Source organism: Aplidium turbinatum, chromosome 8, assembly GCF_918807975.1.
Source record: "Aplidium turbinatum chromosome 8, kaAplTurb1.1, whole genome shotgun sequence".
Lineage (NCBI taxonomy): Eukaryota > Metazoa > Chordata > Ascidiacea > Aplousobranchia > Polyclinidae > Aplidium > Aplidium turbinatum.
In genome coordinates this window covers 18,687,632-18,714,661 of record NC_137479.1, presented here as the reverse complement: position 1 = coordinate 18,714,661, position 27,030 = coordinate 18,687,632, and the positions used below count along the sequence as shown (strand labels likewise).

At 36.3% G+C, this 27,030-nt stretch overlaps 1 protein-coding gene across 1 annotated transcript in view; it reads right to left on the bottom strand.

Moving 5' to 3' along the window:
* Window positions 1-711: 711 nt before the first annotated feature.
* Window positions 712-27,030, bottom strand: part of LOC145775708 (uncharacterized) — a 28,533-nt gene continuing 2,214 nt past the window's right edge. The window contains exons 2-6 of the mRNA XM_082587058.1: window positions 20,363-20,549; window positions 18,269-18,456; window positions 13,273-13,504; window positions 9,968-10,048; window positions 712-2,924 (exon numbers count right to left, since the gene is read on the bottom strand). Coding sequence (XP_082443184.1) covers window positions 2,293-2,924; window positions 9,968-10,048; window positions 13,273-13,504; window positions 18,269-18,456; window positions 20,363-20,549 — 1,320 coding nt within the window. The 3' untranslated portion in view covers window positions 712-2,292. The remainder of the gene's footprint in view (window positions 2,925-9,967; window positions 10,049-13,272; window positions 13,505-18,268; window positions 18,457-20,362; window positions 20,550-27,030) is intronic.

Below are 27,030 nucleotides of genomic sequence, written 5' to 3'. Positions count from 1 at the left end.
AAACTTAAAAACCCAGACGGGTAGCAAAAAAACCAGATCTGGGTTTAAAAACCCAGGAATGGGAGCCCTGGACATAACACAAAAGTATAACATTCCTTTATCATCTGACATTTCCCTTCCTTCCAAACCTCCTTCTACGGTTAGTAGAAAGAAGAACCAGTTGAGACTCTCTCTTCAACCGCCTCTCTCAGCCGACCTTGATAGTAGGGACGACTGATTGCAGCGGTGGGTCTCGCTAGCTCAGTACGGTCGTAAAACAAAAAACATCTTCTTTGAAAAAGCTCAAAAATGCTGGTCTTGATAGAAACTGCAGCACAAAAATATAGCTTCATAGAGATATGTGGAACCGAACTATGTTAGCATTCCAGATCTTGAGTTGAGATAAGTGGATAAATAAAAAGATAATTGGCCCAAAATCTTAGAAAAGTGAAGGTTGAAAAATGATTGTTAAGGACACCAGCTTTTAAACAATTGACCATCTGAACAATTAAGTTCAATAGACTACTGACATGAGTAGCCTACTAACAATGAGTCCTGAGTAGCCTACTAACACTAATTTTTTTCACTTCTAACGAAGCCTTAGACTACTGTATACCAAGCAAACAAAAGCTACATCTGTAAATTCCCCTACTAGTGAATCACAGTTCCCACCAAAGTTAGTTTTCTTTGAAAGAGTTTTGACGCAACATTGAATATGGAAAACATGTAGCATAGCTTATATAAAACAGACAGAACATTAGAATGACTACTAAGATATCGTTGTAGAGTTTGCACCCCCCCATGAAAAATGGTTGACGCTTCTTGAAGGGGGCGCACTCCAGGTTAAAAACCACTGTTTTAGCGTATGTAGACTATAAAATGCGCTTCTCCAATAGCTGAACGGCGGTTCTGTTGAGTGATTGAACAGCAAGATCAAGTAAAGGTAGCTCAACTCGTGTGCGCTTTGAGCAACCCATTTCAACGACACTTTATGAAATATGGCATACAAAATATGATACAATAAATATAACAAGGCTTCAACAACAACTGACAAATTTACGTTGTTAATTTACGTCATTGCGTTTCACTTTTATACCCTTACGAATTACCTGCATGCAAAATTGCCAAGATGAAGCTTTCGAAAAGGCTTTCTCTGTCTGAGGACAAAGGTTTTGGCAACAAGTAGGACAATACTAACGTTCGGGAGAATTATTATCACATTTAAACTTAGGTACGATTCATAAACACGAACATAGGCTACATTGCAAAGATAAGATTGCAGGTAAATTTTCCACGAGCGAGCTACCGCATAAAAGGTTTTCTCACTAAACTTGCACATTTTGATTTCAACCGCAGTTTGGTCACAGTTTTTTACACGATAAACACAGATCGTAAAACAATATTAAGAGAAAATTTATTGCTATATCTGAATTGGTGACTTTACAGCTCTTGTGCATAATCGAAAGCTCAATACACTGTAGTTGATAGGGAATGGTGACTTGAAAAAAAGTAGCTTGTGACACTTGGCCAATAATATACACAAACACTTACGAGCTGAACCCAAAATGAAAAACGCATAGGCCTACTGTTAGCAAATATTTCGAAATCAAAAGTGTTTACATTTTCAGTCAATGAGTGATCCACTGAAAGTAAGCCGCTAATTTTTCACAATTCAAGCAAGTTACGATTGAATTTTGTTGAAAGTAGGCTATAGCCTACCCCAGTAGCGTAGCCAGGAATTTTGAAAGGGGAGGGTTTTGACGACCCAGCGGCGGGGGGTCTGGGGAGCCTCCCCCAGAAAATTTTGAAAAATTACTTTAAATTTGGTGCATTCTGAGAGCATTTTCAACAAAAATGTGGTTACGAATATTCCTGTAAAATGGTGGTGTCTGGTGGCATAGCAAAAGGATAAGATCATGTTTTCTTCGACATTTTTCGGAAATAAAGCTAAGTTTCTATGTTTTCTTGTTGCTAATTCCTGGCTGAGATGTTTGGTATTGGCAAAACTTGCTCTTTTAATGCAATTTTGTTTAAAATTAGGCAAATTTTTTTTAGACTGAAAGCATCATTCTCAATATCGTGACGTCACACGCGTGCCAAAGGGGGGGTTGTAACCCCCAAAGCCCCCCCTTGGCTACGCCACTGGCCTACCCTTATGTGTCTTGGCTAGACAATTACAGTAGGCTAAGGCTAATGAGATGCTTGAAGGTGAACATGAGTATGGATTTTCTTTCTGGCTATTAATCCACTTGATTCAAATACGATAACAGTAAAGATTTTTGCATCTTAGATTATTTTTTTCAAATGCTGCTTTTACGGCTCGTTATCTAATGATTGCTTGTTGAACATTCGCAGCACTTTGTCTATTGATGCCTCACTGCTATAATCAAGTGAAGAGGAACTGCTGTTCCCGTTTACAAAGTAGCTTTCAATGAAAGAGCCAAGAATGGGCTCAATTACAAATCTCACATTGTGAATGTGTGTCCTTGATGGCTCTTCTCCGACAACCAGCTCTATTTTCCAGTTAGGAGGATGGTTTGAATTTTTGAGCACTTCTTGCACGTGTTTCGAATAGGAAAATATTTCTATTTCTTCATTCCGATTCAGCTTTACTGGTTGTTGTAAGTCTTTAGATAGCCAAATATGACTCTGCGACAGTCGTTTTGCCAGCAAGTTTCCTTTGCAGTCGACTTTTAGTACAAAACCTAGATCTGTTAGTTTCAAATATTGTAGCATTTTCTTGTCTTCACCTGTGTAATTTGGCAACTGCATGGCTTCTAAATAAAAATCTTCCGTGATTTTTCCATGTTTTTCAAGAATCTTGATTTGTGCAAGCGCGTCGCCATAAAGTATACGTTGAGGTTTGATTAGGTCAAGAGGATGTTGAAAAAACATCATTGTGCTTCCGTAGTTTACCGTAAGTAAAAACTTGGATAGTTGAGTTTCTGTAAAAGTAACATCTTTTCAAGCTACTGTATAGCTCAGGGGTGGGCAACCTTTTTGCATGCGCGGGCCAAATAAAGTAATGACAATACCGAGGCAGGCCGAAATGGTAGGCTGCTCATTCAATAACATAAAAGTAGGCAAAATTAACGTCAAATATTTGCACTCATATTTGTTCAATATGAAATCTATTCTCGTATTGTGTTTTTAGCACCTTTGAATTTGTCCTATAAGCTCCCTTACATTTATAGAGATACGGTATGTAACCGCCCTTAGAATAGCTGATGATTGAAATTAACGGCTTTTTCTCTGGACAAACGATCTCTGCAACAGCAATAATTTCTTTAAAAATACGGTAACTTACTTCCTTTCACACATGTTTTCAGCTGTCAGCTTTGATACTGCGAAACTCGCTTGAAATTTTCTTTCACTTTCTATGACCATCTTGGTAAAAAAATAGCCTGCATGATTGCTGCAGCAAAAATTTTGTGAGTTTACAAACTTCATCTTTTCTGATCTGCTCTCTCAGCACAACTCTATGGCACACTTTTATGCATACACACACACACACACACACACACACACACACACACACACACACACACACACACACACACACACACACACACACAAACACGCACAATAATTTTACAATATGAATTTTAATAATGTACTTAACAGTTAACACGCTTATAGAACTAACCACTATATCTGTAGGCCCATCAGTATCAGCGGTTAATTTGAAAAGTCTTTTCACAGCCTAAAAAGCAAGTTGATATATAGGTATAAAAGATGTACAGAGCATAAATTGCATCTGGCCCAGAAAAAAAAATACGATTTTTTAATGCGGTCACGTGCCGATTACATGGAGCAGTTTTGAATGTTGTCGCGGGTCGTAGGTTGCCCACCTCTGGATAGCCTATCGTTACTATGAACACTTAACCGAGATCACCTCTTTGAGAAAACAACAGAAAATAGTCAAACGATAGGGTTGCACAACACATTTGTACGTAATCGGGTGGTTTACTAATGACATAAGATATTTAAAATAACTCTGTTTGAGAAGTAACTTTGGTAGGGGAGAGTGGGGCTAGTTTGTACAGGATCAAGTTTAAGCACTGCTAATAGCTCCTCTCCGAAAGTAAATATATCGAAGCTCTGGTGTGCCATCTATGCTGGCATAGTTACCGAGTACCAGCAACGATTTTACTCGAAATAGATTGATTATATCATGCAACTTTCCAGAAAGTAAAGACTGTTTTGGGGGGGTAAAAGTAAACTTTTTATTTTTTGCTTGTAGTGTTGTAACGCAGTCTGCAGTAAAGTTATTTAAAATTTCTTTGCAGTTTTAAAATACCTACTCACTGACTTTCAGATAGCCTGTCACTTGAACTGATAGCTAGTTACGGTAGCTTTGGTAGTGAAATTTAAATAAATGTCCACTGGATCCTGTGGGGGCAAGTTTAAACGTGGTGTTTAAACTTGCCCCATCAAATTTGCTAAACCGTTTTTGTGTTATTAATTGTTTATTGAATTGTTTTTCTTAACTTAAATTTACATTCAGGTTGTTTTAGTTGAAATAATTATGAGAACCTTTAAGAGAAAGACAGATAGGGGCATATCCACTAGTGTTTGTGTGGCAGGGAGTTTTCTGGAGACATGACTTTTTTCTCCCTTAAGGATAATGCCTATGCCAAAAGCTCCAACAAGGCAAAATGCAGGAAAAAGAAGAGCAGCAATCTTGACAGATACCCCGGAAAAAAAACTTGAACAAGAGCTAAAAGGAAGAAAAAGAAAACCAACAAAACCCTCGAAAAGAAGGCTGGGATATCTAAAAAAGGAAACAACCAAACGTGAAGAGATGTGGTTCTGCCTGGTGTGCAGCGAGCCGTATACGAACAGCCGTCCTGGTGAAGAGTAGGTAAGGTGTAATGGATGTCGTCAATGGGCACACCAAGACTGCACAGAAGACCTCCCAGACTATGTATGCCATAACTGCAGGGCCTGATTAAGGCTCACGGGGTCCCGAGGCACAGCTAAGTTTTGGGGCCCCTATTGGCAATCGCTTTCGATGCAGAGCATGGCCAGGAGTGCTCAACTGTTACTGCAAAATCGTTACACAATTTGAAATTGTTACTCAAAAATAACAAGTGTGCACACACTGGCACAACAACTTTCACTACCTATGCCTACGGTAGGGGAAAGTGCTATAAAGTGGACCGGCTGATAATTTGGACCACTGCTGTTTTTTCAATGACTGAAGTAATTAATTTCATGGTTTGTGAACAGCTGGAATTAACCTTTCTTACTGACCTAGTTTTTACTATTTTAGAAATACAGATTCAAAGGATTTTGCTGGTTCTTTGTTGTTACTAGAGGTTTTGTGTTTTGGGGGGTCTGCGATGTTATTTTGCTGATCTAAACTATAGAGAATTTTTCAAATATTGCTACAGTTCCAAAAGATTATACAAAAGTAATCTGCTGCAGGAGAGGCATTACTAATGACTATCTGCCAAAATCTTGAAGAAATGTCAACTGTTTAATTCTAAATGACACCAAGCAACATAAGATTATGCCAACTGTAATATGGACCACCTAACTGTTTGGTAATATGGACCAGTGGTCCAGGTTATGGTCAATTGGTAGAAATTTGTTTCTCAGTAATGAAGACAGGCATAGAAATGAAGTTCCATGAAATTTATGCATTTTTTTCAAACTTTCTAGAGTGCATCATAAAATATATTTGTAACTTGCTTTCTTATAGTGATAAAAGCTACTACCAGTAATTTGCATGATCACTTTCATATTATAAACAATTTGATTAAATTCTGAAGACATGTCTAAGCATGGAAATTGGATTTAAAATGGATTTAAAGGCAGTAAATGGATTTAAAAAAGCAGGAATTTACCCCATTAATCCTCTTATATCATATTTGATGAAAGTGATTTTCACTCAGCTGAAGTTACTGACAAGCCTCATGAAGTAGACACCTCTCCAAACAATTTATCACCGCTGGTAATTGATGATCAAGATATGTCTACTCAAGAAGCAATTTCTCGAAACATTTCACCTTTGTCACAAGATGTGGTAAACATTGAGAAAGTGGCAAAAAAATCTATCATGTCAACAGAATTAAATGCTGGAACTTTAGCTGATGCACTGTAGGAAGCAATCTCACAAGCACCTGTGAGATTGCTTCATACAATCTCCTGTGAGATTGCTTCATACAATCTTCATGCAATCTCACAAGCACCTGTCGAGGACATAAGCCCACTTCCAAAACAAGTTACAAAGGGAAGAAAACGTAGAAAACTACTTTGCTGACAGGTACGCCACACAAACATAAAATCAAGTTCACAGAAAAAGCTAAACCAGCAAAACAAGTGAGAAAATGCTTTAACCTTTAAGTCTTCAAAAAAGAGAGGTATTCCAAGCAATGCTGCTTCTGCATGCACTTGTCTTGTGTGTGACGACTGATGTCCACTGATGAGGATTGGATTCAGTGTTGTCAGTGCAAGAAATTGGCCCATGAAAGTTGTGCTGATATATCAAATGCTCATTTTTACTATTGTGACAACTGTGCCAATGATCAATGATTTGAAACTTGTTTGAGATGACTATCATGAACGTTTCAGACTATTTTTATTTATTTAAGAGTGTTTGTGTTCTATTTCATGCCTTTGAAGTTTGACTTCCTTGATATATTTACTTTCACATGACAACGGTGGTCCATAGTATGAAACAGTATGGTGGTCCATAGTATGAAACAGGTGGTCCATTTTAGAAACTGGGTTGATAATATGGACCACTATATAAAAAAATAATAATGTAGTTTTCTTTGTTTGTGTTATGTTTTTTTGATTGGAATTGTTTTTGCAAACCAACTAGCCTGTAACTAATCAAATAAAGTTAGTTGCACCCCAATGTTGTGGATCTTTTTAAAAATATTAAGATTTTTCATAGGTGGTCCAAATTATAGTACTTTCCCTACTAATGTAAAAAAATGGGGCCCCCAAAACCAGGGGGCCTAAGGCCTGTGCCTCGTGTGCCTCATGATTAATCGGGCCCTGCATAACTGTGCCTCAGATTCTAAGTGAAAACATGCGATGAGACACTTGATTGATATGAGACTGTAATTCGACTTGTGGCCGAACTTTCTAGATTTTCTGTTAATATTTGTGTTGTTTTTTCGATACACTTTGTTCTTTTTTCTGTTTGTTCTGATCTAAACTGCGAAACTGCATTATAACACGAAGTTATCCAGTTGGTAATGGCTATTCTTATGATTTTTAAACTTACCCCTTGCGCGTTTAAACTTACCCCGCACACGGGGTAAGTTTAAACACTTGAAAAATATTTTTTATTTCAGTATAAAATCTAAACTGTAAAAAAGTTTTCATTTTTTTTTTTTTGCGAGGTAGCCTATCTACAAATGTTATAGGTATGCAACAAAGCTGAAACAACTTTATTCCATAAACAAACATAACTGTGAGACTAAATAACGTAAAAAGTGTTCAAACTAGCCCCACCCTCCCCTAATAACTGATTGTTTGAAAAGTATGATTTCTTTCTTTAGCTCGTACCAGGGATTCATAGTATAGGGATCGCCAACTCGGCTGGATTTCTGACAAGCGGAGTGTAAAAGTGTTGCCAGATATTTATTTTTATTTTTAGACAAACTAATTCTTTAGCATTTTTAAAGAGTAATGGTCACCTAAAGCTTGTCCACTTAAAACTAACCTGAAGTTTAAAGTTGTACAAGATTGAGTTAAAGTAGTTTTTAGTTGTAGTTTGCAATAAAAATGTGAATTTATGCACAAAATTTAAATAAAACTTAGAAAGAAAAGTTAAATTTGCAAAAAATATGATAGTTTGATAAGTGAATATTAAATTGCTTTAGATTAGTTTTAAAATAGTTATTTACGGGCAAGTTTTGGGCGACTACTAAATTTAAAAATGCCAAAATAATATTTTTTCTAAAAATTTAAAAAATATCTGGCAACACTTTTACACTCCGCTTGTCAGAAATCCAGACGAGTTGGCGATCCCTATACCATGAATCCCTGGCTCGTACAAGCAAACAGCTTAATGTTAATGCAATTGGAAGATACTTCGTTGCAGAATTTAACACACACTGCCAGTGGTAGCTTAGCGCAAGCTACATTATTTGTTTTTATTATAAACTTAATTTTAAATATACAAAAAACACCATGCAACAAATTTTTAGTTTTGTTTTTATTTCCAAAGACCTATTTAGGTGTTTTAGCATTTTTTTTGAGAGCGCTGAGTCCGACAATGACCTTATTTTTTTTTTGTACTGTCAGCTATTCTCACGCATTTGCCAAATATATGTTTTCTTAAAATAAAAACAAATTTTCTGCAATGCAGTATACAGTAGGCTATATCAGAATAACCATAGTAATTAATAATTAGACAAATCAGTTTATTTTGAAGAAATTAAAAGACCAACATAGCCACACTTGTAGCAGGTACAAAACAAACATTCATTTCATTCTGCAACACATGTTTAGCAATACACACAATAAACAATAGAATCCACAAACACTGGAGATTTGATTGCCATTACTTTTACATTTTTGGTTCCTATCTCAAGTTAACTTACCTTACAACCTGTTAACCTGTTAATACTTTACAACCTGTTACCTTAGCAATTGAGGTTTTAGCTATCTCAAGTTAAGGTTTACGCATAATTTTCACTATAGCATCCCCATCTTCTTTGATATTTTTTCTAAATGGTGAAATGGGTTACTGCGTTCCTCGCTCACACCTACCAATTTCGGAAAGAAAACATTAAAATGTGAATGCAAATGTGCATTTTCAATGACAAACTGTATCCAACCTTGCAATATACAAATATAGCAAGGTTTTGACCAGTTTTCACAATATTTCTCTATATTTCTGTCTAAAAACCATGACGTCTTTTTGCTTATAACAGTTCTAAATGACTAGACTGCCAATAATTTCTTTCTGAAGCCGACATTTGGTGTTCTAGTTTATTGAACCAAAGTACTTTTCTATTCAGTTAAGCAGCTATTCTATTCAGTTCAGCAGCTGTAGCCTTCATATAGCCTACCACTATATTCTTCCAAATTTTTATACAAAATTGCTTAACAATACTTGAATTGAAAGCTGTAATTCCCTGTAATTTTAACACCTTTCTGAATTGTTTTACAAGCTCTTGCTTCGCGCACGTCATTGACAATGAAATATCTTCTTTCTAAACTAAAAGTTGCACAAGGTGCAATTTTGTTAGATAGGGCCACTCCATTTTTTATGTAATGCTGATCATGAGCTCTGCCACTCCACAGGAAGAGAAAGCATAAGGCATCTTATTTGGCTCAATTAAAAACATTCGCCTTTTGCATTTTACATTTTGCTAATACAGGCTTTATTGATATCTATAGCTTTGTTCAGTTAGACGTAGAGGCACTAGATAGACGATGACTCCACTGTAGCGTGTCAAGCGCAGATGATGACTCTAGCGCAGACGATCACTCTAGAGCAGACTTTACCGATGTCCGCGCTAACGTAAGTAGTGCAGACACGGGTAAGCCTCCATAATATGGATCAAGCAGTTGGAGAGTGGATGCTCGGATACGCAACTGCTTTTACTTTACTTTGCATTCCATCATGAGATTCATCTTGGTCTATCATACAAAATTAGCAACCATTTAGGTGGATGGCATGTTTAATGATATTAGACCTCACTGAGTAAAACTATCTCAAAAAAATCGTTTTATACCTTTCATGCAATTCCTCTACCGACATAACCGTAAGATGCATTACGTAAAAGCTTATGATAAAACTATCACTTTCTAAATTCTAATTAAAACCCAATATAAAGACTTCAAGTATTTAGTTGCCGCATTAAAACAAAAAAATTGTAAAAAACGTAATATTGCAAATGTTTCAAAACTACTGACAGTAGGAAAAAACTAAAGCCAGATTCGGATTCAGCGACCAAAAGTTGCCTAAGATACGTTCAAAACTTGAGATAAAAAATTTTTTGTTGCATAGTGTTACTTTCAACATTGCTTTTTGCTAGAAATTCCTCAAATGGATCGGAATCGAACAACTGGTTGTCTTCATTGCTGATTCGAGGTCCTAAAAATATTCCAGTTCAGCGTTAGGCTTCACCGTTGAACTACTTTTACAACGTAATGTTTTTTTCCTGGTTAGGCTAGTAACCTATTTATCCAAGCCTTAAACGTCAAGCTTGTTTCCAAGATTTCTTTTTCAACTTAAACATAACATTAAACTATCGCCGATGCAGTAGGCTATGATACTTAACTAACTTTCAAAACTTTATAATTTATATTATATTACAACTTAATTTATAATAATATAATATTATAATTTACTATATGTAATTATAATTTCTATTCATATAATTTATTTATATTATTTTTTATAACTTTGAACGATTGAGACAGTTAGAAGTTGGTAAAAAAAAGCGAGGAAGGCAAAAAGAAGATGGAGAGACTGCGTGGTAGAAGATATGGAAATAGTGGGAATTAGGGAAGAAGATGCTGTTGACAGAGTGATATAGAGAATTGCACTGGCGACCCGCTTGAAGTGGGAATAAAGCCAGAAGAACAGTAGGGGAGAACGGGGTAAGTTGAACCGTTTATCGCGATTATCGCCACAGATCGTAAAATACTGGCACTAAGAACCTGATACTTGGACACAAGTTTGTGACACCTATCATGCATGTTTACGAGTAGATTATTTGCAGTAGCAGCTTTTATTATGTACATAAATATAATCCTAAAATGGTCAGTCTTGTGGTTCAACTTACCCTGCTCGTGGGGTAAGTTGAACTGGACAATAGGGTTAGTTGAACCACTATCAATACATGCCTAATTGTATATACTGCAGCTGAAAACCATCATTGAGATGTTTTCAGGTAAATTGAGATTTAACACTGCCGAGATGATATACAACTTCTCCATTATCATGGATTAATGTGCTGATTTAAATACTACCGGAGCTTGACATTCAACATTTTCAGCTATCCTACTATATACAATATTTAACGTAAATAGACACATTAAGCTACTACAGGGTATAACAAAAATTGTTTTTGCAAGATCAAGCAGAATAAAATGCAACAACTACTCAAGCAAATTTATCCAATTATTCAAGTCTGCTGGGAAAACAAACTTTTTTTGCCTCTTTGTGGTTCCACTGATTTCAGGAAATGGAAGAGTCATGACAATGTCCTTTTTGGGAAAGGAGCATTCATCTCCATCTTTGAATGTTGGTTGGTCAGTTGCTGGATCATTCCTTCCCTTCTTTAAAAACTTGCCTTCACATTCTCCAGTTGTAGGCTATCATCTACACACTCGACAAGTCCTACGTAATGAAGAATTCTTTTTTTCCCTGTAAACCGCACCAGCACATAATCTCCTTCTGATGGTTGAACAATAGGCATATCATCATCACTGTTGTCATCACAGATAGCTTGTAGTTCAATTGAATTATTGCTTTCAGTATCGGTTTCTTCGTCTGGAATTAGTCTTTTCTTTGGTGCTTTTTTTGCTAATTTTGCTGCATGTAAAGATTCTAATTTTTCTTTTTCTGGCGTGTCTGTAAGAATTCGAGTATTAGATCTTTTACGACCTTTTCGTGTTTGTTTTCTTGGGCCTGCAATTGGCAGGGGAACGATCTGTGCGGGTGACACATAGTTTCCATTATTATGAAAGCTGCTTGTGGTCAAATGATCAAGATCATTGCTAGTTGTAAGACTCTCTGCTCCACTTAACTTTGTTGTACTTTCTTCATGGTCTGTATCATTGGTGCCATGCTCAGATGTCACATTTGGCCGGTAAGGTAAGTTGAACCATGGTTCAACTTACCTTTATCTGAATGGTTCAACTTTCCCCAAACATGTGTTGCAACTTTAAAGTAAATTCTCATCGAAACAATAAAACCTAGGTGTACAAGCTTTAGGCAAAATATTACAGTGGTACCACCTCATATATTAGCTCCAATATCATATAAATATACATTCAACATTAGAACTTATGAAACCGAAAATATTTTTTTTAATTTTTCACTTTTACCTCAACAAATTCAGTACTGCTCAGTCACTACCAAACCACTGCAGCTTTCTTCATGATTCCTAGAATAAAATGGCGTTCTGAACTGACTTAACCAGTAGGTGACGCACAAGAATTTCTTTACGAATTTCTTTAGACAAAATAAGGGATGGTTCAACTTACCCTCCGGTTCAACTTACCCCGTTCTCCCCTATAGTTTAGTTGTCACTAGTAGTGTGCAAAGTAATAGTGACAACTATATTTACATTAAACTGCCGTTAATATGATGCACCGGTATGTCTAACATAAGTCGATTTGAAGACTCAGTTTTGTGTGATTAGTGTTGCCAATTGAAAATTATAAAAGCTTTCTGTGTTAGCAGTAAAAAAAGTAAGCCTGCGTAGTGCGTATATGCTTCAATGTTGACGTAGTATGGTCGTGGGCCTTGGGCGTGAGTGACGATGTAATCCTACTATTACGACAACGATTGATAACAGCGATAGTAACTAACACACTATAATTCTTACGCTAGCGCTCGAGTAGTTAAAAGCAAAAGTTAGCAATACTGTACCAATAACTACATTTAACTAGGTTGCTGACAAGAAAAAGTTGCTTTTTCAAGAAAAAGTTTGGATCAAGAGCTTAATTTTCTCAAGTATACAAACAATGATCTTGAAAGTAATCTTAATCTTCGCGATCACAATCTTCATTTTAATCTTCAAAATCATATTGTTTTAGTTGTCTGATCGTTATCTTCAAGATCACTTATTCATAGTGATCTTGATTTTCAAGATAGGCCTATATGCAGTAGGTAGCCTACCTTAATGCAACCATTTGTGACAATTAAAGATAAATCAATGATTTAAGTACTATTATAGAATTTGATTGGCACATAAAGTAATATCTTTCCCATATGCTCTGAAGGCAAATACAGAATTGGAAAACATTTAAATCCTTTCCCTTTCTTAAAATTTTAAAAACCACTCTAAGTTCCAAAATAAATGGCTAAACAATAATATCTCTTAATGACATTCACGCGCGTTTGAAAGAAATACAAGATTAATGTTTACGATTACAAAGGCATTTATTGATGAGATTCGTTGTACTGTTGTAGTGTTGAGAAAAGAAGACAAAAAATGAAGACATATAAACATAAGGCAGCATCAATCCTAGAAATTTTGGTACCCAAAAACAGTAATGCACAAAGCCAAGGTATAAAACTCAAACGTTTTGTTATTTTTTTTAAATGTAACTTACAATATTAGCCTCGTGTGCTGATTAACCAACCTGCATCAGTGGACAACTCAACGACTGTTCGCATGTTGTGAAAATCTGAAGGCAAATTCGAAGCATTGAGGTTGCTTTCTATAGTTTCTTCTCCCAGTCCGTCTATAAGAAACTGGTTGACATCGTCAAGTGGAATTTCAGGAAGTTGCATAGAAACACTATGCACTGGCTCAATGTTCAATACAGGAACTTGTCCGGGAAAATGACCTGCATTTGTAACTTCCACTACAGGCTAAAAAAAGATTTGCATGCTGATTTAAGTTTTATTTGAATTTGATCGTCCAACAGTCATAGCCTAAGCTAAATCCCGAAAGATTGCATAGGCTACCTATGCAATAAGGGAAACAAAGAACGTAAAACTGTGCACTAAGTAATTAACTATATAGCCATATAGGTGGGTCTGTATTTATTTTAAGCCGACTAAAGGGCTATCATTATATAATCACTGTGTTTTGTAACGTAGGGATGGACAATTGAGCAGCTTATTTTGCAGCGTTCAATGCAGTGTTACCTAGTGCTAAGTAGACGGAATATCTTATAGGCAGCAACACTTCAACAAAGGGAAACTTCACTACTGTATGTTAACTTTAGTAACTTTACCCTGTTAATCATTATGCCAATGACTGACCACACACGATCACCAAACGAAAGACAACAACCTTATTTTTGGGTGCACAACTTGCCATATTCTTTATTTCATCTGATTTTGCACATTTGGACTAGAGTTGAGCCGGATTTGCCCAATTTTCAGAAAATGGAGTGGCTTCAGAGTTTCATTTTTCACAAACGTGTTGGAGTAGAGTAGATTCGGAGTGTGGTTTAGCAGCTTTGCACTTTAGTTAAATCAAATAAGTTCTGTATAGTTCTGTTTGTGGAAGAGAACAAACAAAACTGTTCCCACCACTTTCGACCGAGCGGCGTTGAACAAATTACGCCTATACGTAGCCTAATCGTGGGCCATGGAAAACATTTGCATGCTACTGAAGTTGACAAAAATTTTTGCACTGCTGGGCAATTTCGTGTTCTATACACATTATGGCTGGTAGGCTATCACGTTAACTCAGAATTTGATTTTGGAATGGAGTGGATTTGTAGTCTAAAATAATGAAATTTTCGAAGTCGGATTGGAGTGGAGTCTGGTTTGATGGAGTAGGAATGAAGTCTCAAAAATCACACTCCGCTCAACACTGATTTGAACCCGACTTTTGGATTACCATCTCTTCGATGTAACTAATGAAAGAGCACTAATATAAGCGGGAGTGGTATACACGCCATTAAGCTTTTTTTCAAATCCAATTCTAGCCCTTATTTTAGGGAAGGCTACAAAAATAGCTATATTCTAAGAACACAGGTATACGTTGTTTTTTTTTAATTTTTGTCCATTCCCCCTTTTCTCCCCTACAGAGAAAGCTACTTTTTAGTATTGGACAAGGTAAGTGATACATTTTTTCAAATTCACAAAACTATAAAATAGAATTCAGGTTGATTTGCAAGATTCAATTATAGCTTAAAAGAAACTTGATTTACTGGTGCACTCTTATCAGCTACTTTCGGCTTTTTAATGCAATTCGATTTTTAGATAAGTAATATTAAAAAAAACACTTTGTGTATCAACTCACCTTCGTCCAAAGGTAAGCTTATACACGCTTACGCAGTAGCCTACCGTTGTGGTTTAAGGGTCGGTTTGGACCCGAGATAATTTCAGGGGCCAGTGACCTTTTCAAAGGGTCGAGGAACTTGAAGAAACTACCTCGTATCCTTGAGATATAAGGCATTATTTTAAAAGTGTCTCGATTTGGGCCCCAAGGATCTCATTGGTACCGCTCCTAAATTATCCTCTCAATAATTCTAATTTTATGCAAAACCATGCTAAAAACTGAACAAAAACTATCACGTTGCAATTTGCAACACACAAAATTTAGTTCAATATATAGGCTGTATTGGAAACTCAGAAAACAAAATAATCACAAATGCTTTTATATGGTGCAGGCTCTGTCTAAATACTGTGCATGACAAGTGACACCACAAAATTCCCAATAATGGATTCATTTTTGACAGAAATAAAAAAAGTTCCAAATTTGAGGCATTAGTTCTTCTACAAATTTTATGTTCTCTCTAAAACGTTCGGTGGAGATCGGAAGAATCAAAAGTATTTGTCTTTCTCACACATTTTAATGGTGTCTTGACACTTGATATAGTCTAATTAAGTAAAATCTGAAATTAATTTAAATTACACTCAATTGACTCATTTAGTAATGTTGCTGTTCAACAATAGTTTATGGTGAATTTATATTTTTTGGGCTGTATAGCCTGATTGCTTCAAACAGCTTAAAGTTCTAAACACTATGGCCATGATGAGTTAATAAATTAAAGTTGTAGACTAAAGTTATTGGAGTTTTTTTGTATGCAAATTTTAGAATTAATTTAATAAACAAGCATTGTTTTGTTTTTGAGCAAGTCAACAAAAGCATTTATGCTGAAAAAGCACCTAGCAACACTAAGCTTATTAGTTGTTGCGCCGTACTCTCAGATGGGAGTTCCTATAGTAATTCAGATCCCGTATAGGCCTACTTCTAGAAATCCCCACAAACACTTACAAAGTCTCAATACAGTCTCAATACTACAACACATGCCCCTATTATGCCCAGACAAAATTGTCCATAGTAGCCACAACACCAGAACGAGGCTGTGGCTGCGTTGAAAGGTAACGGTGTGACTTTATAATATGGGCTGAAGTTTTGTGTACGGTTTGTTTTGTGGTGTTCTATACACTATACTTTTTAATTAACAAAAAAATTGTTAGCCTACTTTTTGACTCATCTTCATAGTATTAAAATTTACTACTGCTTAAGCCAACAATAGTAACACAACTAAAGGTTTATGCCAAGGATGCAAATATAGGCTACAATCAGGGCTGTGTGGGCACCATCTCGGCCTCCCCTCCGAAATCCACTAGTAGTCCTCTATGTATAGTGATCGCTTCCTAAAATAGGACCAGAAAGCATTTAGGGCTGCAAAATGTTTCAATGTGGGGGAAAAATTACATTCACCATTTTAGCAAAGATTAGCATAAACAACTCTAAGGTTTTTTAGAAAAAATAAATGAAGTGGTGGACCTACAGAAAAAAGTTCAGGAACGACCAGGGTTTTAACAAAGCAAAGTTTATAACACAAATGAACAACGCAAAACTTAAGGTTTGAAAAATTAAAATTAAAAGGGTGTGTGGGGGGGCTTGCTCCCAGACAATTTTGAAAAATACAATCTTGTTTTGGTCACTTTTTAGGAGTAATGTGTTCTCTTTTTTTTTATCAAGATACACACTTCATATGAAGACCAAACTCATTAAATTAAAACTGGATTGGGGTACAAGTTTTGGTTGAAAATTTAAGCTAGCCTACCAAAAAAATATCTTTCACGGCCACGGAAGGATTACAATAATTTATTTCTTGAAAGTTTGTATAGCCTAGTCTGGTGTAGTCTTTCAGCAGGCTAGAAATTCGAAAGTCATCTGAGTAGTCCCCACCTTCAGCGATAGCATATTTACTTTATAACTTACGTCAATTGACACTGAAATTTATCAATTTATTTTTTTAATTAACTAGACTGTTTGAGTGAGCAGTGTTTACTTTAGTTTAGAATATTGCATCACTTTTTAGGTTTTTGGGATATAAAAACTTTTCATTTCTTTAATCCCCATCATGTATGATCAATATCGCAGAGGTGAATAAGATGCGGTGGATCGAGCAAAGCGAGCGAGAAAAATTCACAAAAATTGGAAAAAATGCATATTAAATGTTAAATGAAAAAATGCACATTAAATGTTACCGATACATGTGAAATTATAAGCCGAAAATTCTGCACAAACACAAAATACGAGTGGGCCCCTATAGGCATAGGTAGGCTCCCAGTCGGGGGTTCCAGTCGGGGCTTCGAAAGCAGTAAATACGGTGTTACATGATTTAAGCTATTGAATATCGAGCTTCTGTAGCTGATAATTTATTACTTAAACAGACAAAAAACATTAAACCAGACTAAAATAAGTGAGCCTCTAATAAGTCGTACCCTTCCCCGACCGGAGGGAATAAGCGGTTAACACGGTCCTGGCTACAATTGAGGTGGAGCCGCTGGAGCCTTTGTCATGTAGGCTAAATCGTGGCTAAATGTAGGCTTTGTCATTTATAAAAGGAAATATGAGCAAAATGAGGACTTTTGTTTCCATAATTAGCGGTTAGAAAGATGTTGGCGCCGTCAGTAGCCTAATGCCACTGGAAAGCGTAAAAGGAGTAGTGTAAAAAAATTTTTTAGCAAAGGCAATTTACATATGATTTCCAAAACTAGGCTACAGGCCTGCAGGCTAGGACACTTTGGTAGCTAAATTGCTGCAAAGTTTACCTTAAAAAAGCAACTAGGCCTATATGGATGTGTTATTTTAGAAGTAACAACTAAGAATCAATAAAAGCATTTAGCGGCCTACGTTTTGGTTTGCATGTGCAGTAAGAGTAAGTTTTTAATAATTGCGGGTCGAAAGAAGGAATAATGAAAAGTAAAAATTTCACTTTTTTGAAATGATTTTCATTTCATGAAATGTTGCATCAACCACAAAAAGTCATCAACCAAATGAGTTTATAAGCCAAAAGTTTTGAACAGTTTCTGAAGTTCTGACTTTTAAATAACCTCTTGTGAACAGCAGCCTGGTTGGTTGGTTTCGAATCTTTATCCTCGGACTGACAAAGCCTTGATAACTAACAAAGCTTTTGACGGACCTCGGAGTGACAAGTGAAGTTTCCGATTGTTGAAATGTTGTTGCCGGCGAATTATTCATCCACTAAGTGCTGCTGAATGGAGAGCAATCCTGAAATGCGTTGCTCAAGCGCACACCCCAAAAGCCGAACCAGCACCTCGTGATCCAGAGTCCGGCGCTTAACCACTGAGCTAACGGAGCGGACAATTGGCCTACAATCAACAACTTTTCTTACGAGTGAAACTATACGTTACCATACTGTTGAGCAGCTCATCGTCAATTAAAGAATATGTGGTAATAGTTTCTTCGACAGAATACGTAGTACATGTGTGATCTTCAGTTGTTTTTGATCGCTTTTTGTGATGACGAATCGCAAGAACATCAGAGGATGGCGTGGCGGTTGGGGATTTTGACCGCGTTCGCTTCCGTTTTTCTGTTTTTGCTAAAAAAGTTGACAAAGTTGTTTTGAGTTCAAGCAGAAGGGTTGCAGTAGTTAAATGAAAATAAATCAATACAGCTGACCTACTTTAAAAGCCATCATTACGACCCAACTCGTTGTGAAATTGTCATGCCCAATTCATTTTATGAACAGAATTTGTTTAGTTAGATTTTAACCTGAACTTGTCCTTTTATGTGCAAAAATGTACTGTAGGCCAATACCACACCCCAAGACATCCATCTCTCTTTCTAGCTGTGTATTTATACAGAATACTTGATCGAGGAATGTTTCAGGAAAGACGTAGCCTACTGGTACGTGCTGGTGACCTTACGGAACACTTAAGTGATGCTCAAACGAAAAAACGTTGGAAAGTATTGCTTTAAACTTGGGTACAGAAAGTTTTCTTTAGATATCAAAGCAAATACAATGATACATCAATGATTCAATTATTGTGGTGCTGGTAAATGGTGTCAGGTTTGATTCTTTGTAACTTTAAAAGGATAAGTATATTTTACCGTAGGCTGCATTTTATTGTGCCATGATGGCAGTGTTATCATGTTACCAACCCCGACTCATTTTCACTGCTTTTGCATGAAAAACATAATTGGTATTGTTTTAAGAATTAGCTTATTAGTATGACCCTATCTGGATTCGTCCACAAGTGCAAGTTTTTTAGAAACGAGGCACTAACTAGGCTAACCACTACGATGGTATCTGGGAAATGTTTTCAATGAATCATTCTCATGTGATCAGCACATGTGACTGAACAATTCAGTTTATTGCATTCATCACCTCAGGCTATATATTGTCACGAGTCAAGTACAAAATCAATCTATATAATAGGCCTTGGTTTCTTCGCTCATGCAAAAATACCCACCTGGTGAATTACATTGTTGGGCCAGGACGTTTGTCCTAACTATTGAGCTAAGCGTTTGTTCTATTTGCTTTGCCGGCTGCGTGGCCGAGCAGTGAGAATGCTTGCGCGACTTTTGAAAGGACGTGGGTTCGACAACGCTTCAGAGCACGCGCTGTGTCTGGGCAAAGACACTTAATGGAATGCCAAAATAATGGGAGCAGCTGACTTGAAGACTAATACATCCCTTTGCTGCTTTCTGTTGTACCACAATGAACACAGCATGTTATCGCAATGGGCAAAAAATAAAACACGACTATTATTATATTACTGTAATTGATCAGCAGAAGCTTTTTAAACTGTCAATTTAACTGGAACTTTAATTCAACATTGCTTTTCGTTTAAAAATTTCGGAAATACAATTAAAGTAATAAAATTTGGAAGTTTAGTTTAATGTGTTCAATTCTTTGTATGTGAACCTGACATAGTTCAAGAAAACGGCTGTCACTTTTATTCCTTGTTTCAGGAACAATGGATGTTTACATGCAATTGTCATAATCTTGCCACTTCAAGTAGGCTACAACTATCAATTTTATCAAACGTGTTAATTTACATTGGTGGCAGTTTTAAAAAGAGCTTGGGATGCTTCCTCGTTTTGATAGCCTGGCTGGCAAACAAACTGTCTTCCAGACAACACATGTTTTTGTTCACATTATTTATCACTGTGAAAAAACATTGATCTGCTGGCTAAACTAATAAGTTTAAAGGCGTTTTTTGATTGTTTTACCTTCATTATTTTTTATTACTAAATTACAGTACTAAAGAAAAATCAAACTAAATAAAGAAAAAACACCACGACTATATACTACTATTGTCATAAAACTTTTTTTTATTCGCTCAACTTTACTCAGTGAAATCTTCAAATGCACTATGATTACCTATAAGATTCAGGTGAACTTAATCTGAGAGCGATTGTTTCCACCGATTCAACAGCAATGATTTCAACAAAGTGATACAACCATCATCCCAATCTACCATACGGCAACGCCTTCTTACCTTTCACTTCACTCGCAGTAAGAATTTTAAAAACTTTATAGTTTCCAGTTTGTTGATCTGTTTTACTTTTTTCTTTTATTTCAACAAAATCTTCTGATTTGTGCAAAACACAACGGAAATTTCCTTTCAATCTATTGTGGTCCGGAGGTTCACTCTCATCAAATCTTCCTCTGTGCTTGGCCCATGACTGTGACATATAAACAGAAAGTTTTATAACATTGATAATGTTTTTAAATTAGTTCCAAATAAAAGTGTAACCTTGACAAAAACATTTACAGTATTGAATAATTTGTGTGTCAAGCCTATGAAGCTACTAAAACCCATAATTAAAGCTAACCTAGTTCGTGTAAAACGTATAGCGTTCATGAAAAGATGTTGAAAAAAGACCAATGGATTGTATGAGAGTGAAAAGGTGCTTTAAAAAGCTAATACAAGCTTGCACTTGACTTGGAATTTATAGTTTTTGTGGACGAAAACTTGGCAATAAATCAGACAGTTATTACAAGCATTGTTGATGTTCTAGAGGAGCCTTCAAGCCAATGACGGTTATTCATTTTTAACCAAAAAAATTCAGAAATTTGCATTTTTAAAAATGAAATAAGTACATTTTGTAATAGCCTAAAGAAAATAAGCTACTGAATTAAAATAAAATAGTTTGTGAGGCTATCAAAAATATTTCAAGACAGCAGTTCTTTTTGTTATATTCATTTTATGTACAGTAGGTTCGTTAGCCTACTCAATAAAAATTATCAAACTAGCAAAATATTATTTTACGTTATTAAAATTTGCACTTTGAATGGAAATGAGCTATCGTAGGTTTGTCTAACAATGCCAATAGTGCCATTTTTTTTCGTATGAAACGTTTTTGAAATCTATCAGCTCGAACTTCCAGTGCAAAAGAAACGCCTCAATATTTTTGTCATCAATCAGTTTGTTAAGACAATACAGTTATTCTTTCGGTTTAAAGATGATATTTTCTCTATACTATAACGTTCACACTGCAGCATGAAATGGCTAATGAGTCTGTTGTGCGATTCTGAATGGTCCTTTAACATATTGGCAGTTAAGATCACTCGTAAGAAAGGGTTGTGGCCTTGTGCCGCCTATTGTTGGTGATCTTCTTTTTCTGTCTACTTGTTTTTATAGTTTTTAAGAAAGATTCCTTCAGAAATAATACTCTAATCTGTTTCGTAATATTGTAATAGATATCCAAAACTTTTAAGTTAGTGTATTTTTGCTATTTTCTCCAGGTAAGCACTATCAATGCTAAAACTTCAAGATGATTTAGGGTGGGACAAATACATTTTTTCATTGATCGATTGCATTTTTTCTGGTAATGTTTTATCAATCTCATATGCACGAAAAAACTGCTTCACAACATATTTTGTATCGTTATGTTTTTTTAGTCGGAAAACAGAACGGTAAACACTCATATAAAAGGGCCTTGTGTTAAACTAGAATAGACAACTTACAAGCAGGCCAGTGATTTCCAATATTTCATAACCTATGGCTAAATATATATTTATAGGCAGGGAATGGAATGGAAGATGGAATGGAATGGAAGACAGATTTTGGGATGGAAGATGGAAAATTTCAAGGATGGAAAGGAATGGAAGATCTTGATGATGGGATGCAAGATAATCTTCCATCATTCCATCCCAATTCCATCATTAACTTTCTAACGTTTTATCAAGACATGCAAAATATTACGTTGCTTACTGAAATAATTCGAACGGTACGTTCAAACAATAACTCAAACGGTACGTAATCCTTAGGAAAATACTGCTGTTAAATTTTTAGCTTAAATTTAGCCTATGTTTTTAGGTTTATTTGTGGCATATTCAACGCGGAGATCACAAAATGTGAAGATGGAAAATGGAAGAGATTTCTGAGATGGAATGGAAGATGGAATGGAAGATTGCTAAGATGGAATGGAAGAAAATCTCAGGATGAAAGATGGAAAAAACGTCTTCTATTCCATTCCATACCCTGTTTATAGGTAACAGCGACTTGTGTCTCACCACGTGTGGTAACGTGTGACTACAAGTAATTTTTATGCCATAAAATTTAAACACAAAAAAGGCAAAATGGTAGGCTATGTAACAATTCACTTTACAATGAAGCACATGTTTGTACAATTTGGCTACAAGATTCTAAATTCTTGAAGCTATTAATAAAAAAGTATAACGAAAATCTTGCTCAACTTTGAGCTAAATAAAATGGCACTGCCAGATTTTTAACAAAAATTCCATACAAAGATTCAAACAAATATTGACTGCTTAGTTGTTTTTCAAGTAAAGTAATCCGTGTTGTAGTTCATCTACTTCATTAAGAATGAAACTGATTTCTTGCAAAGGATAGTTCACCTTTTACCAAAAAAAAAAAGGTATTAGATTTCTAGCTTTTAAGGTGTTGATCAACTTCAACCTCAAGCTCTTCATCTAACCAAGAAATATTGCACAAATTGCTAAACATTGCAAATTTGTAAAAATTATTTTTTTAAAACTTTCCGTCTCCAGTTTGGCAATGCCTTTATGTAAGCTTTGATCAAGTCCACAGACTGAATTATATTTTCCCCCTAACTGTACGTTTTAAGTTTAAGAGTGTTATAACCAAACAAGCAATGGATATTGATGTAGTAAAGTAAACTGCTAAGTTTGATATCACATTGTTTGAAAAGTTGTTAGTTCGACTTCGAATAAAACGTAGGAGTGTAGCCTATCATCAGTGCACGCAGGGCCGGATTAAGGGTACTGCAGGCTTAAGGCTGTTTACTAGAGAAGGGCCTATTTTTGCAAACCAAGCTACAAAAAGTAATAAAAATACATAGCCTACATGAAAATTTGAAATTATTTACTGCAAAATAACATAAACATAACAGAAAAATGGCTAATGATGGCCAGTGGCGCAGCCAGAAATTTTGAATTTGGGGGTTTGACGGCCGGCGGGCGAAGCCCGTCGGCGTGTTCGCCTAAGACGACACCCAGCAGCGGGGAGTCTGAGGGGCCTTCCCCAGAAAATTTTGAAAAATTGCTTTGAATTTAGTGCATTCTGAGAGCATTTTCAACAAAAATGTGGGTATGAATATTCCTGTAAAATGGTGCTGCCAGGTGGCATAGTAAAAGGATAAGATCATGTTTTCTTTGGCATTTTTCGGAAATAAAGCTAAGTCTCTATGTTTTCTTGTTGCTAATTCCTGGCTGAGATATTTGAATGTTTGGTACCGGTGTTGGAAAAACTCGCTCTTTTTATGCAGTTTCGTAATTAGGCAAACTTTGTTAGAGACATTAAGAGACTGAAAGCATCATTCTCAATATCGTGACGTCGCACGCGTGCCAAATGGGGGGGATTGAAACCCACAAACCTCCCCCCTCCTGGCTACGCCACTGATGATGGAGCATAGGCCTAATTGGTTCACAATTTCTATTGTCAAATTTGAAACAGATGGAAAAGATTTTGGAAAGAAAGAAATGGATCGTAGGTAGGCCTACCTATGGTATAAATACTTTACCTAATGACACTCTAAACCAAGGGTTTTTAACCTTTTTTCCACCTCGACCCCCTCAGAGCATTCGATGCAGGCCCGGATTTAGGGGGGGGCAGAGGGGGCAGTTGCCCCGGGCCCCCCGACTTTTGAAGGGCCCCCCTATGTGGTTAAAATGTGATTTTGTGTTATTTTTTTCCCTTTTGGCCTTTAAAGTTTCTGCAAAATGCTGTGCAGTACTGGACTGATGCTACTGTAGACGTAGAGATGGTTTTTCGCGCCGTAGGCTTGACAATTTTTTTTGCATGGGGGCCCCCCGATCTAAAAGTGCCCCGGGCCCCCCATCAGCTAAATCCGGCCCTGATTCGATGTAGCCGTTTTAACTATAGTATTAAGTTTGTCAATGCGTGCACCTGTTGCTGAAAGAACTTTCAAACAAAATAGCCGACATTAATTTTTTTCAATGCCTCTGAAAACGATACTGAGAAATCTATGTTTTGCATAGGATTCTACATAATTTTGCTTTTTTACCATAGCGTTGTTACTGGTTAACTTTAGTCTGCACAAATCAACGTAGGCTACGGTGAAAAATATCGAATGCTTTCCTATAGTTAAAGCCTTTGCAACGTTTGAAAGCTTAAACGATATAATAACCTCAAGTAGAAGAATGGGCGATTGCGAAAAAACATAGTTTTTAATCTTTTCTGGCAAAAATGAATTGAAAACAATACATGGAAATTTCAAGCGCCTCGCAAACCTCCGAAAACGGCTCGCGACCCCCAGGTTGAAAAGCCCTGCTATAAACTCAATTTCGGTAAAAGTGGCGCCTACGTGGTTTTGAAAATGGGTTTTTCATATGTATTGACTCAACTCAGTCATTCGTTTTTAAGCAAAAACTGTACTGTACTGGTATTGGATCTGTATCACTATTAGCCTTACAAAATCGAGGGCCGAATTTTTCCAGGGCTTAAGGCTATAGCCTTATTAGCCTAATGGTTAATCCGGCCCTGAGTGCACGCAACACACACTTATTTCTGACCAATCCTATTTTCATTGAATAATCGTTTGACTTTGCTCATTACAAGTGATGTCTTTGTGGCCCAATGAAAACGTCTTCGTGGCGTGCAACTTTACCAATTTTGGCATAGGGCTGGCCTATCTAATGTCATGAGCTATATTAATTAATCTCTGCTGATTCAGACTTTTTTCCTATTTCAAGCAGATCAGAACAAGAAGCAAGCTGGTAAGTAGCTAGTGTTTGTTTTCAAAAAATATGTCCAGTCGCAAGCTTGGCAAGACGCTAATACACATTATTTTGCTTTTTTGGAAGACAAAAATTCTTGTGGAAATTTCTGCTTGTGCAAAGTAAAAGTTCAATACACATCAGCTGCTCAGGAAGTTACCGGTATGTAGCCTATGTTGGCTGATTGGGATGATGTAACAGTATTTTTGGTTTTCAAAGACAAATGGGATGATATGCCACTGCAAATGTGGATAAAATCGACTATCGAAGTTTGTACTGACACCTAACAGTATTTAATAATAATCTATTCTTCTTCTTCAACAGATTGATCATGTTTGATCAGCTGTGATCTCCCTTATGAACTGCCTCCATTTTGTTCTGTCCTTTGTTTTTATTAGTGTTTCCGGTATGCTTTTTATTCCTGTAATTTGCTTGATATTGTCAAAATATTTCATTTTTTGTCGTCCTTTTGTTCGTTTGCCTTGCACCATCCCAGTCAACATGGAATTTTCCAACGAGTTGCTTCTTGCTATGTGTCCGAAATATCTCAATTTTCTGAGGTTAATGTTTCAGACTCCATTTATCAATAACACTGGGGAACAATTTTGAAATTTTTTTTTGTTGACTTTGATTTTGCACTTGATTTAGGCTAATTCCGGCGTGCTGATTTCAAAAATGCCACCAGTTTTCTTCTATCACGTCAAGTTTTTGCTCTACAGTATACATCCCAAATATGCAACTTTTCACGAGTTTAGCCGTGTTGCTTTTCCATACGTAATAGGAATGCACAAGCTAATCATATAGTAAGTTATATACAAGTAGGGTCAACTGAATTATTAAGTAAAAAAGGCACATGCATCGATTTAGGTGGATGCTAGGCTATTTCCCCCATTTTTGGTAGGAGGATGCAATCATTCAACGAAACTAGATTACCATGGTAAAATTGAAGTTAGTTGCTTTCCACTTTCAACCATGTATGTACTACAATCTACATGTTTGTTTGTTAGAATACTATCTTGTCTACGTCTGCTGTTTCTCGTCGTCAGTGTCCAAATAATCCGGATTCCTTTTGCTATATATTTGCGGCAGTTTTACTATTCCTAGCCAAAGAAAATACGTCAGTGCATTTGTCAAACAAGCCTACTTTGCATATTTTAAAATAAAACTTGGTGATCAAAATAAGTCTTGGGCACCCCACCCCCACAAGGTATGCAAGCAGTGTATCGAGAGCTTGCGGATGTAGACCAAGGGAACGCGTGACAAATTGGCATTCGGTAGACCCATGGTTTGTGGCAAGAGCCCAAAGATCATTAGGCTACACAGTTACTTTTGCTTGGTGCAAACTTCAGGGTATAAAAAGAAAAACAAACGTAAAATGGAGTATTCAAGTCTTCCATCAGCTATATGTCCAGTGCCTCATTCAGCTGAAATCCTAGTTCCAGTTTTCGTTCAAACACCTACGCTCGAAGATTCGGATCATGATGAATGTTTTACTGATGAATCAATCATTCTTTATTACAAAAATATATGGAAAATCAGCAGAGCCCAATTGGCATATGCATTTCGCTCTAACTGTAGAGCATCATTATTCATTAGTGCCTTATTCAAATAGAAACTAAACTGTAACTGTAACTAATACAATATAAACAATAAACATGGCCTGTCAACACAAAAAATTAAGACTGGTGTATTTGATGGTCCACAAATTCGGCAACTGATCAAAGATGAACGTTTCAGTGGTTCAATGTCAGAATTGGAAGAAAATGCGTGGTTATCATTTAAAAACTTTGCCAAGGGATTTCTTGGGAATACACAAACACACAAATTGTTCAGAAGCTATTGGAAAGCTACAAAGAACTCGGCTACAACATGAGCATCAAGATGCATTTTTTGCATAGCCATCTTGCTAATTTCCCGGAAAACCTTGGTGCGGTCAGCGAT